The following is a 12,729-nucleotide window of genomic DNA, read 5'->3' on the forward strand; positions in this document are numbered from 1 at the left end:
CCTGTGGTTTTGGACAAGAGGTTTTTCAAAGATTTTCCCTCTATAAGTCTATGTAAACCATGTGACCCCCAGGGCGGGGCCACATTTGATCCTAGGGGGATAATTTGAACAATCTTAGTAGAAGACTACTAGATGATGTCACATACAAACTATCAAAGCCCTAGGTCCTGTGGTTTTGGACAAGAGGTTTTTCGAAGTTTTTCCCTATATAAGTCTATATAAAATATGTGAACCCCAGGGCGGGGCCATATTTGACCCTAGGGGGATAATTTGAACAATCTTAATAGAAGACCACTAGATGATGTCACATGCAAAGTATCAAAGCCCTAGGCCCTGTGGTTTTGGACAAGAGGTTTTCAAAGTTTTTTCCTATATAAGTCTATATAAACCATGTGACACCAGGCGGGGCCATATTTGACCCCTGGGATATAATTTGAATCAGCTTGGTAGAGGACCACTAGATGATGCTTCATACCAAATATCAAAGCCCTAAGCCCTGTGGTTTTGGACAAGAAAATTTTCAAAAAATTTCCCTATATAAATCTATGTAAATTATAAAAATAAACAAAGGGCCATAGCTCACTCATAAATTGTTGAACCAGTGTGATTTTCAGGGGGACACAACTAGGGTACCAATACATCATTCTGAAAAAGTTTGGTCAAAATCCCCCCAGTAGTTTCTGAGGAGATGCGATAACGAGAAATTGTTAATGGATGGACGGACAGAATGACGGACGCAGAGTGATTTGAATAGCCCACCATCTAATGATGGTGGGCTAAAAACAGTTCTACCTGCCAAACAGTTATATCTGCCAAACAGTTCTACCTGCCTAACAGCTCTACCTGCAAAACAGTTCTACCTGCGCAACAGTTCTACCTGCCAATCAGTTCTATCTTCCAAACATTTTATCTGCCAAACAGTTTTACCTGCTAAACAGTTCTATCTGCCTAATAGTTTTATCTGCCAAATGGTTCTACCTGCCAAATAATTCTATCTGCCAAACAGTCTTACCTGCAAAATAGTTCTACTTGCCTAACAGTACTATCTGCCGAACAGTTCTACCTGCGTAACAGTTCTATCTACCAAACTGTTATATCAGCCTAATAGTTCTATCTGCCAAAAGGTTCTATATGCCAAACAATTCTATTTGCCAAACAGTTCTACCTGCAAAATAATTCAGTTATATCTGCCAAACAGTTCTAACCACAAAACAGTTTTACATTGCAAACAATTCCACTTGCCAAAAAGTTCTATCTGCACAACAGTTCTACCTGCGGAACAGTTCTATCTGCCAAACAGTTTTATCTGCAAACAGTTCTACCTGCCAAACAGTTCTATCTGCCAATCAGTCCTACCTGCCTAACAGTTTAATCTGCCAAACAGTTCTATCTGACAAACAATTCTATCTGCCAAACATTTCTACCTAACAGTTTTACCTGGCAAACTGGTCTACCTGCAAACAATTCTAGCTGCAAAACAGTTCTATCTGCCAAACAGTTTTACCTGCAAACAGTTCTATCTGTCAAACAGTTCTTCAAGATAATGTTTAAACAAGAGCTCGTAGAACACAAAATGGCCCCCTTGATGCATTCAGTAATTGCACAAGGAATAGAAATTATTTGGTCATTGTGCACAAAAGTTCTACTGTTCTTGGTCAAAGTGACCTTGACCTTTCACCTATTGACCTCAAAATCAATAGCGGTTATTTGCTGATCATGATAAACCTTCCTATTAAGTTTCGTGATCCTAGGCCCAAGCATTCTCAGGTTATCATCTGGACACATTTTAACTGTTCTGGGTCACTGTGACTTTGACCTTTGACCTACTGACCTCAAAATCAATAGGTAGCTGGTCAACAGGGGTCATCTGCTGGTCATGACCAACCTCCCTATCAAATTTCATGATCCTAGGCCAAAAGGTTCTTGCGTTATCATCCAGAAACTTTTTAACTGTTCCTGGTCACTGTGACTTTGACCTTCTATCTACTGACTTCAAAATCAATCAGGGTCATTTGCTGGTCATGACCAACCTCCCCATCAACTTCCATGATCCTAGACCCAAGCATTCTTGAGTTATCATCCAAAAATTGTTTAACTGTTCTGGGCCACAGTGACCTTGACCTTTGACCTACTGACCTAAATCAATAGTAGTCATCTGTTGGTCATGATCAACCACCCTATCAACTTCCATTATCCTAAGCCTAAGCATTCTTGAGTTATCACTGAAAACTGTTTCACTGTTCTGGGTAACTGTGACCTTGACCTCAAAATCAATAGGGGTCATCTGCTGGTCATGACCAACTACCCTTTCAACTTTCATGATCCTAGGCCCAAGCATTCTTGAGCTATCATCCGGAAACCGTTTAACTGTTCTGGGTCACAGTGACCTTGACCTTTGACCTCAAAATCAATAGGGGTCATCTGCTGGTCAAGATCAACCACCCTATCAACTTTCATGATCCTAGGTCCAAGCGTTCTTTAGTTATCATCCGGAAACCGTTTAACTGTTCTGGGTCACAGTGACCTTGACCTTTGACCCACTGGCCTCAAAATCAATAGAGATCATCTGCTGGTTATGACAAACCATCCTTTAAACTTTCATGATCCTAGGCCAAAGCGTTCTTGAGTTATCATCCGGAAATGGATTGGTCTACATACCGACCGACAGACATCTGCAAAACAATATACCCCTCCTTTTCCAAAGGGGGGCATAATTACCCCTGTATGACATACAAAACATTGTGTGGGCTTTGTGCAAAATATTGTAACTGTATATAAATAAAGAAAAAGATACAATAGTTTTGCACTAAGCCTAATTTTGTCTTGATACTTAACATAGTGATAGTATGGAACACTGAATCTCATTCATTGTATTTATCAAGTGAAGATGTTGATCTTATACCATACATATTTATTTTGCAAAGTCATGTGATATGCCTTCATACTACAGCCAGACTAGATGAGATGAATATTTACTTACATCCTCATGTTTATAACAGTTCTCAAATGTTGTATTACAGTAATGGTTAGTGGAACTTCTGTTGCAAGTATAACATTCCAGCTTCTGTACTGGGGTGGGCATCATTGTTGTGGTTGTTGTTGTTGTTTCTGATGAAGCTGTAATATTTAGTCTGTTTAGAAAAATAATTTCTTAAGGAGGAAAAAAGAGGGTCTTTAAGGAATGATAAATAAAGCAGAGGTAAAGTAACAAACTTGACCTTTGCCCTACCACCCTGGTTCATGCACTCTACACATCATCTCATCATCACCTACCTACATCCCAAGTTTGAAGTCAATACCTTAAATGGTTAATATGTTATGCCCCAGACACGAAATAAACTGATAAATTATATCTTTGAGCTCAATTTGTGACCTTAACCACTACAGACCTGGTGCAAGTGCTCTACACATCTGTCTCATTGCCACCTACCTAAATGCCAAGTTTGAAGTAAATAGCTTGCATGGTTATTTAGTTATGCTCTGGACACAAAATATGATGGACAATTTTGACCTTTGAGCTCAATTTGTGACCTTGACCTTTGGTCTACAGAGCCAGTTCAAGCACACTGCACATCATCTCATTGCCATCTACATATAAGCCAAGTTTAAAGTAAAAATCTTTAATGGTTATAAAGTTATGCTCTGGAAAGACAGACGGACAGACGCACACGCCATCCCATAATATGTCCCACTTTTCCAAAACGGGCATATAGAAATATATAGATGTAACACAAAATGCATTTTTCAAGTAAGGGTTCAACTGAACAGCAGGTGAGCTGAATGTAGTCATGAGCTAACATTGTCTAAAATGAAATATGCAGTCAAGAATGTAGTCAGAAGGCAGTGTTGCAGGGAAACATGTGCACTGACAGAGTAGCTTGTCAATGTTGTCATTCTAGAATGTAGAAGGCAAGTGAAAATGACTAAATTAAGCGGTGCAAAAATACTGGTGTACACGAGGTGATACATGGAGTAACACTGTAAGCACTGATAATACTGATACACTGTCACTTCAACTTCTAGAAATACAATGATAGGTATAGTGCGTTTTATTTGACCTGGCGGGGCTGAGTTAACCTCTGCCTTATGCAAATAATGGTAATCTCAAAACACAAGCAAAATAGGCAGAGCTACAGTGGTTACAATGTAAGGTAGATGACCAGTGAATAAGAAATCAGGTTGTCAAATATATTACATGCCCTTCACAATAATGCAGTGGACCATCGCGAAACCACACCCTGCCAGGTCAATTAAAATGGACTATAGTATAGGAGAATTAATGAAACTTATAGATATTTCCTAATAACTAGTAAAACTTGTATCCAAGTAGTACACCACAAGGACTGAAATATAGATGACACATGATAATCTGATTTTACCCTGTTTTGCTATATTCCAATAACAGTAACTGAACTTTTACAATTGTGATAAAATCATTTTACTATTCTTTTGTAATTATTGTATATAAATACTGAAGTAAAATCACTTGTTTAGTTAAAGTTGTAAACCTTCAATTTATATTAAGTCAAAGTTGTAATCTTCAATTTACATTTAGTCTCAGATGTAAACCTGAAATTTAGGTTTACCCAAAATTTAGGTTAAGACAAAGCTGTAAACCTGAAATTAAAATTAAGTCAAAGCTGAAAACCTTAAACTTAAGTTGAGTCAAAGCTGTCTAAGCTGTAAACTTAAATTTAAGTTTAGTCAAAGCTGTGAACCAGATATTTACGTTAAGTCTAAAAAAGATATGTATGTTTAGTCAAAACTGTAAACCTTAAATTTAGAAATTTATATTCAGTCTAAGTTGTAAACCTGAAATTTAAATTCAGATGCAGCTTAAAATGTGAAATGTATGTTAAGTCTAAGCTGTAAACCTGATATCTGCATGTAGTCTAAGTAACCTGAAATCTTATACTTAGTATAAGCTGTAAGCATGAAATTTACATTAAGTTCAAGCTGTAAACCTGAAATTTAAACTTAATTTAAGCTGTAAACCTTAAATTTATGTTTAGTCTAAGCTGTAAACCTTAAATTTATGTTAAGTCTAAGCTGTAAACCTTAAATTTATGATAAGTCTAAGCTGTAAACCTGAAATTTATGTTTAGTCTGTGCTGTACACCTTAAGTTTACACCAGGTCTAAGCTGTGCACTTTAAGTTTACATCAAGTCTAAGCTGTGCGCTTTAAGTTTACATCCAAGTCTAAGCTGTACACCTGATACTTTTGTTTTCAATTGGTACTTGGTGCAGTTAGGTAATAATCTCTAATTTTCTATTATTTTGTGTTAGTGCTATAAACACTTTTGTGAAGATCTATTATTACAACTAATATTTGATAACTGTTAAAGCTGATAAACACTGGTTACCTATTTATGTTGGATACTACGTTTGGTTAAACAGTTCATGAAAAGATGTTTCTACCTTTCGCTCTGGTGGCCCCTAAATTGGGTCAAGCAGAAACATTTTAATAAAATAAGAAAAGTCTATACAAGGATGCTAAAGAATACGTTTGGTGAAGATACATCAACCAGTTCCTGACAGTTACTCAATGTTTTCTTATCATTTTAGCTCTGGCAGCCTCTTAAAGGATTACAGCCTAACACAATAGCTTACCCTGAACCTTTGCTTAAGGTGAGCTAAAAATGATTTGGGTTGGGTATATTTTCCCTTTTAAATTTCAGCTATTTATGGTCTCAATTTTTAACTTACTTTTAGACTTTTTCTTGTAAATAGATTGTTACAAGACTTTCAGAATACCTAATTTAGAATAAAAGAAAACATTGTCATTTAATATTTCAAAGAAAATCTAAATCTTTTTGTAACTGTGATTTTTGCAAGGTTTTTAAATCAGGTAAAATACATTTTTGACAATAAATTAAGTTATTAAAGATTTCTAAACCCTTAGCCTGCTGGCGGCAAGCGATTTTGCCTTTGCGACCAGTGCAGACCATGATCAGCCTGGTTTTAAAGCACAACACTCAAGTGACTGTACAGTACTAAACAAGGGATTGCACAAATTATAACTCTTTGAGAACATAAAGTACACTAAAGACTTTAGGCAAATGTTTGCTGCATTTTTTTGCTCCTTCATTTCGCAAAACACAAAAGCTTGTGGTTCTTAAGCACAACACTCAAAAGACTACAATACTACACAAGGGTTTGCATGAATGAGAACACCACTGACAACACTTAGCATTTTTTGTTATACTTTTTATAATCCTGCTTTTTCAACTGACAGACATCAAAACTTCCTCTTTCTACAGTCATGCTTGGACAAATTACTACTGTTATACCTGAAGTCTCCAGTTTTGTTGATGTGGTTTCAGTTGATGTCATCATTTCTTTTGTAGTTAAAACTTGCTCACAAATACCACTCAAGCCTTTTGTCCATCCCTCCATACATCCAATTGTCATACTGTATGATTTCAATTTTATGTCCAGAGTAGAAACTGGCTGACATTCAATACTTTGTGAGTTTTGTTTTGCAGTTTGAAGCTCAGTCATTCTAAGAAGGCAGACAGCAAGTTCAAGGTCCTTGTAATTAAGAAGGGTGGTAGCACACACGCCCATCTGGCCAAGGCTGACAGTATGTCCAGTAACTGTTGCCATGGAGACAACAGATATAAACTCCAGCTGATGAAAAAAAAACATTCAAGACTTTCAACATGGTATTCTTTAAGTCAAACAACTACATAAAAATACAAACCTCAAATAAGCATTAACCACCTAATTCAGCATTTATGTCAGGTAATGTCATCTATAAATCTTCAAAATTTGCAGAAAATGAATTTACCAATATTTATTTGCATTTATTCCTCCTTACACTAGTGTGGGGAATCACAAGATCAAAATAATCTCTAAATCAAAGTGATATTTTGAAGAACTTGTTAAATGTCCTATTATGGTAAGACATGAAATTTAACATATGGCAAGTGAATGTTGTTCAGTAATTTAATATGCAGTTAAAAATGATGACGGATTTCTTGTAATTTCAAACACTTACGAAAATAATAGTCACAGTTCCTTAAGTATTCCAAATAATCAGAAGGTGATTGTGATTGAAACCTATGTAATTTTAACAAGCATCTATCTTGCCATAAGATAGGCTATAGCCTGTTCCCCTATATTCTCATGGTACTAGTGACACTAAATACAGTAAGCAAGCAAATGAAACTAGAGCTATCACTAAAGGTGATGAATGTACCCCCCGCATGCACTGACACTGTACATTGCAATTTGACGCACACAAGATTGCATAATTATGTGGACTGTATGTATATAGACTGTATGTATACAGTACAGTAACAAAAAACAAAGTCCCATAACTATGCAGAATATTTATCTAAAAGAATGTAAATTGCACCATGCACAACTAGGGTTGGTACTGATCACTTGTGTGAAGTTTCATTAAATTGTGTGTAAGGGTTTGGTAGATTAGGCACGCACAAGATTGCATATGCAGACTGTATGTACATAGTATGTTAACAAGAAACAAAGTCCCATAACTCTGCAATTTTTGTCGATGAAAGAACCTAACATGCCCCATGCACAACTACTGTTGTTACTGATCACTTGTGTGAAGTTTCATTAAATTGTGTCAAGGGATGAGGAGAGATGGTGCGCACAAGATTGTGTCTATGTATATAGTATAGTAACAAAAAAAACAAAGTCCCATAACTCTGGAAATTTTTTTCTGAAAGAACTTAACATGCCCCATGCACAACTAGTGTTGTTACTGATCACTTGTGTGAAGTTTCATTAAATTGTGTCAAGGGGATGAGGAGAGATGGTGCGCACAAGATTGTGTCTATGTATATAGTATAGTAACAAAAAAACAAAGTCCCATAACTCTGCAAATTTTTTTTCTAAAAGAACCTAACATGCCCCATGCACAATTACTGTTGGTACTGATCACTTGTGTGAAGTTTCATTAAATTCTGTCAAGGGGATAAGGAGAGATGGTGCGCACAAGATTGCGTCTACGGACAGACGGCCAGACGGACAGACAGACAGACAACCTGAAACCAGTATACCCCCCCTTACAACTTTGTTGTCGGGGGGTACAACTAGAAAATGCTTCTGTAAAAAAGTGCATGTCTCCCCCAATGCGAAGTCCTATAGGCAAGAAGTCAATAGGGGTCAGGAGCGAAAGTCAAAGAGACACTGATGGTTGGCTGCAATAGGAATCATCTACTTGGCATGTCCAGTCATCCCGCTAAATTTCAACACTCTTGACCTAGTGGTTCTCAAGTCACTGTTCAGGCTCCTGTGACCTTGACCTTTGATCAACTGACCTCAAAATAAATAGGGGTCATCTACACTGCATGTCCAATCATCCTATTAAGTTTCAACATTCTAGGTCAAGTGGTTCTCAAGTTATTTTCCAGAAATGATTTTACATGACCAGGCCCCTGTGACCTTGACCTTTAACAAACTAACCCCAAAATCAATAGGGGTCATCTACTCTGCATGTTCAATCATCCTATGAAGTTTCAACATTCTGGGTCAAGTGGTTTTCAAGTTACTGATCGGAAATTGTTTTCCATGTTCAGGCTCCTGAGACCTTGACCTTTAACAGAGTGACCCCAAAAATCAATAGGGGTCATTTACTATGCATGAACAATCATCCTATGAAGTTTCAACATTCTGCTCAAGTTATTGATTGGAAACGGTTTTCCATGTTCAGGCCCCTGTGACCTTGACCTTTAACGGAGTGACCCCAAAATCGTTAGGGGTCATCTACTCTGCATGACCAATCATCCTATTAAGTTTCAACATTCTGGGTCAAATGGTTCTCAAGTTACTGACCGGAAATGCTTTTTAATGTTCAGGCCCCTGTGACCTTGACACTTAACAGAGTGACGCCAAAATCGATAGGGTCATCGACTGTGCATGACCAATCATCCTATGAAGTTTCAACATTCTGGGTCAAGTGGTTCTCTAGTTATTGATCGGAAATGGTTTTCAATGTTCAGGCCCCTGTGACCTTGACCTTTAATGGAATGACCCCAAAATCGATAGGGGTCATCTACTTTGCATGTACAATCATCCTATGAAGTTTCAACATTCTGGGTCAAGTGATTCTCAAGTTATTGATCATAAATGGTTTTCCATGTTCAGGCCCCTGTGAACTTGACCTTTGATGGAGTGACCCCAAAAACAATAGGGATCATCTACTCTTCATGATTAATCATCCTATGAAGTTTCAACATTCTGGGTCAAGTGCTTCACTAGTTATTGATCGGAAATGATTTTCAATGTTCAGGCCCCTGTGACCTTGACCTTTGACAGAGTGACCCCAAAATCAATAGGGGTCATCTACTCTTCATGACCAATTATCCTATGAAGTTTCAATATTCTGGGTCAAGTGGTTCACTAGTTATTGATTGGAAATGTTTTTCAATGTCCAGGCCCCTGTGACCTTGACCTTTGACGGAGTGACCCCAAAAACAATAGGGGTCATCTACTCTTCATGACCAATCATCCTATGAAGTTTCAACATCCTGGGTCAAGTGGTTCTCTAGTTATTGATCGAAAATGGTTTTCAATGTTCAGGCCCCTGTGACCTTGACCTTTGATGGAGTGACCCCAAAAACAATAGGGGTCATCTACTCCAGCAGCCCTACAACCCTATGAAGTTTGAAGGTTCTAGGTCAAATGGTTCTCCAGTTATTGCTCGGAAATGAAGTGTGACGTACAGACGGAAGGACAGACAGGGCAAAAACAATATGTCTCCCCCAGAGGAGGGGAGACATAAATATAACAGTTATTTTGTTTTTAAACTAATTTAAAATAATTCATTATCTATCAAAACATACAAGTTTTGACACAAAATGTAATTAAAATACTCCCGACAATCACGTGTCAACATGTACACTTTCTATCATTTTGATTTTTTATGTCCTTGGTATTTTCGCGTTAAAGATGTTGTTGTTGTAGTTGTAGAATTATTGTTAGGTTACATACCATGATATCTGTTTATCTCTGATACACTAAGGAATTCTGTGTCTGTTTGTAAAAATAACAGTTTAATTACAACAATATTGGTAAAATTATGTGAAATGTTCCGCACCCAGTACTTAACAATTGACTCATTTTGACAGCGTGTACACCTGAAAGAGCTGTCCCTTCTCAGAACCCTGACCTTTGAACCTTTGTATATGACCACTAAAATTAGTCCATTTCGGAAATTATGGTACCAAGGCGGGAATTAAAGGGAAGCGGGGCATTGTGGGATCATCGTTCATCCGAATTGGGCCTATTTATAACAGACGACATAAACAAAACATTGGCAAAAACGATGTTAACAAGTGAAAAATACAGGATTTGGGTTTAATTGATAGAAATTTAAGATTTTGAACTATTTTGAAAGTTAACTCACCAAAATTCTATGCATTCTGGATAAACTGATTAAAATTTGAATTGAAAATGAAAGTAGGTTGTTTGTAAACAATGTCAAGATGGCGCTGCAGTGCAAAACGGAAATAACGCGAAATTACCAATGACGCGAGAATACCGCGGACAACTATATTTTTTTTTTAATTTAGAGCATAACTTGCTTCAATGTTATCCCACTTTACTCGTAAACTTACTTTGGTCAAGAGATTATTTTTGATCATGTGATTCCCCCCAGTGTACACAATATGTACGATAGATAAACCTAACACAGTATGAATCAAGTCGATTTTTAATGTTATAATTTGTGAAGTAGAAATACTTTAAAAACATTAAATGGAAAATCAATTTTTTATAATCAATTAACAAACCTTTGTTTGTGAGAAAGCCTTTACTGTAAAGTTGAATTTAAGGTAGATGCCATTGCATTTTTCTTTCCAGTCCTTTTGACTGTTGATATACAGCTCTCTTTCTGCTTCAGTATCTTTTAGCCTTTCATTATATCCTTCAATGCAGACATCATTTGGTGTTTCAATGTCCATCTTTTCCTTCCACCAAAGTTTCATCTGCTCCTTAGAATAATCTAGATTAGGCTCTGGTTGAATTTCTTCCTCTGAAAGTCTTGGGGTGCATTCAAAAAATGGATATTCTGTTGTCGTAACTGGTTCAGTCTTGGTGGCGGTAGAAGTTTCACTTGTTGAGGAGGCTGAAGTTGAATCTGTAGTTGAGGAAATATCAAAAGCAGAAATAGATTTTGTTTTCTGAAATGACTGTATTACAGAATCGGTTGAGCTGAATAGAGGGTTCATTGTTGAACCTGTAGGTTCTTTTGGAGCAAACATATTTGAAACTGTAGATAAAGTATCATGCAACATATGGGTCATGGAAGAAGAGGTATTACTGTTAGATGTAGACGGAGAAGGTAATGGTGTAGATACTTCAACTGAACTGTACCATGAGCTATTTGTTGATACTGTAGCAGGGTCTTCCAAAGCAGGTTCATATGAAAGTTCAGGTGAGGCAGCATGCAATACAGGGGGCAAGGAGGATGAAGCGTTAATGTTAAATGCAGACAATGATATTGTAGATGCTTGGGTAGTCACTTCTGAAGGAAAGGTGATTGTTGTAGAAACTGGCGTGGAAACATCTGCAGATAAAGATGTTAATGCTGCTGCACCTGTCTGATTAACCAACTCAAATATACGTGTAATGTTTGCACCATGTGTTTCTGTATCAATCTCTTTTCCAGTTGCTGCAGTTGTAGTAGTGCCCATTACTCTTGTAGATGTTTGCATATCTATATCATAAGCTTGTGATGTTAATGTTTCTACGCTACTGGTTAGATATTCTATACTGTCAGATGAAGATATATCTGAAGCAGTGAAACTATGTTGCGAAGAATTAATAATGTCCAATAAAGTAGTAGAAGATAAAGATGGTGAACCTGAAATTGGCAATAATGAAGTAGTAAGATCAGGTATAGGAGAGGAAGTTTGTGAAGAAGTTGTTGCCAAAGAAGAAACCAGTTTTGAAGAGATAGAAGTAAATCCTGATGTAGATTCTGAAATTAATGTAACACCTGTAAAATTATTCATTAATAATCTGGTATCTAAAATATTCAGAATCATACAAACAAAGTAACTAAACTGAAAAACATTTTATCAAGCTTGAAAAAGAATTTACTGCCCGAAGCTATAAATTTTCAACATTTATATATAACCATCTGATTTAAAGAAAACTATGGCAAGAATTGAGCAAAAAGAACGTAGATTTCATATTTAATCATAAAAAGAAGAAATAGCATTTCAAATCTATCATAAATACGATGTATAGCTAACTGTAAAAATTTCAGAATGTTGTCTTGAAAATTTAATTATTTTTGTAACAGCCTCTTTGCTCATAATACCTGAAACCTTTGACGTCTTAGTTGTTGTTGTATCTGCTGAAGTTGTTTTTGAAGTTGGTGTTGTTGTGGTTGTATCTGTTGAGGTCTGTGCTGCTGTTGCTGTGGTTTCCACTGAGGTTGTTGTTTTATCAGCAGAGGTTGGTGCTGCTGTTGTTGTGTTTGGTGATGACAGAGTAAGTGTAGTGTCCGGTGTTAAAGCTTTTGTTGTTGAAACTGTTTTACTTTCTGTAGACACACTTGGTGAAGTCTCACTCACAACTGAAAATGTTGTATCTACTTCTGCTGTAGTGGTGTTCTGTACTTTTGTGCTCTGAGTAGGAGTACTCTCTGTTGATTGTGTGGTATACTCTGTTGCTTTTGATGATGGAATACCTGAGGACTTGGTTGTATTTGTAGTTGCAGCCTCTGTGGTTTTTGCAGTTGATGATTT

At 36.9% G+C, this 12,729-nt stretch overlaps 1 protein-coding gene across 1 annotated transcript in view; it reads right to left on the minus strand.

Annotated features, from left to right (window-relative positions):
• Positions 1–12,729, minus strand: part of LOC123562034 (uncharacterized) — a 156,262-nt gene that overhangs the window by 48,502 nt on the left and 95,031 nt on the right. The window contains exons 25-27 of the mRNA XM_053524837.1: positions 10,765–11,111; positions 6,292–6,631; positions 2,981–3,117 (exon numbers count right to left, since the gene is read on the minus strand). Of these exons, the coding sequence (XP_053380812.1) occupies positions 2,981–3,117; positions 6,292–6,631; positions 10,765–11,111 (824 nt within the window). The remainder of the gene's footprint in view (positions 1–2,980; positions 3,118–6,291; positions 6,632–10,764; positions 11,112–12,729) is intronic.

The sequence above is a fragment of the Mercenaria mercenaria genome, chromosome 2, assembly GCF_021730395.1.
Source record: "Mercenaria mercenaria strain notata chromosome 2, MADL_Memer_1, whole genome shotgun sequence".
NCBI classification, from domain to species: Eukaryota; Metazoa; Mollusca; class Bivalvia; order Venerida; family Veneridae; genus Mercenaria; species Mercenaria mercenaria.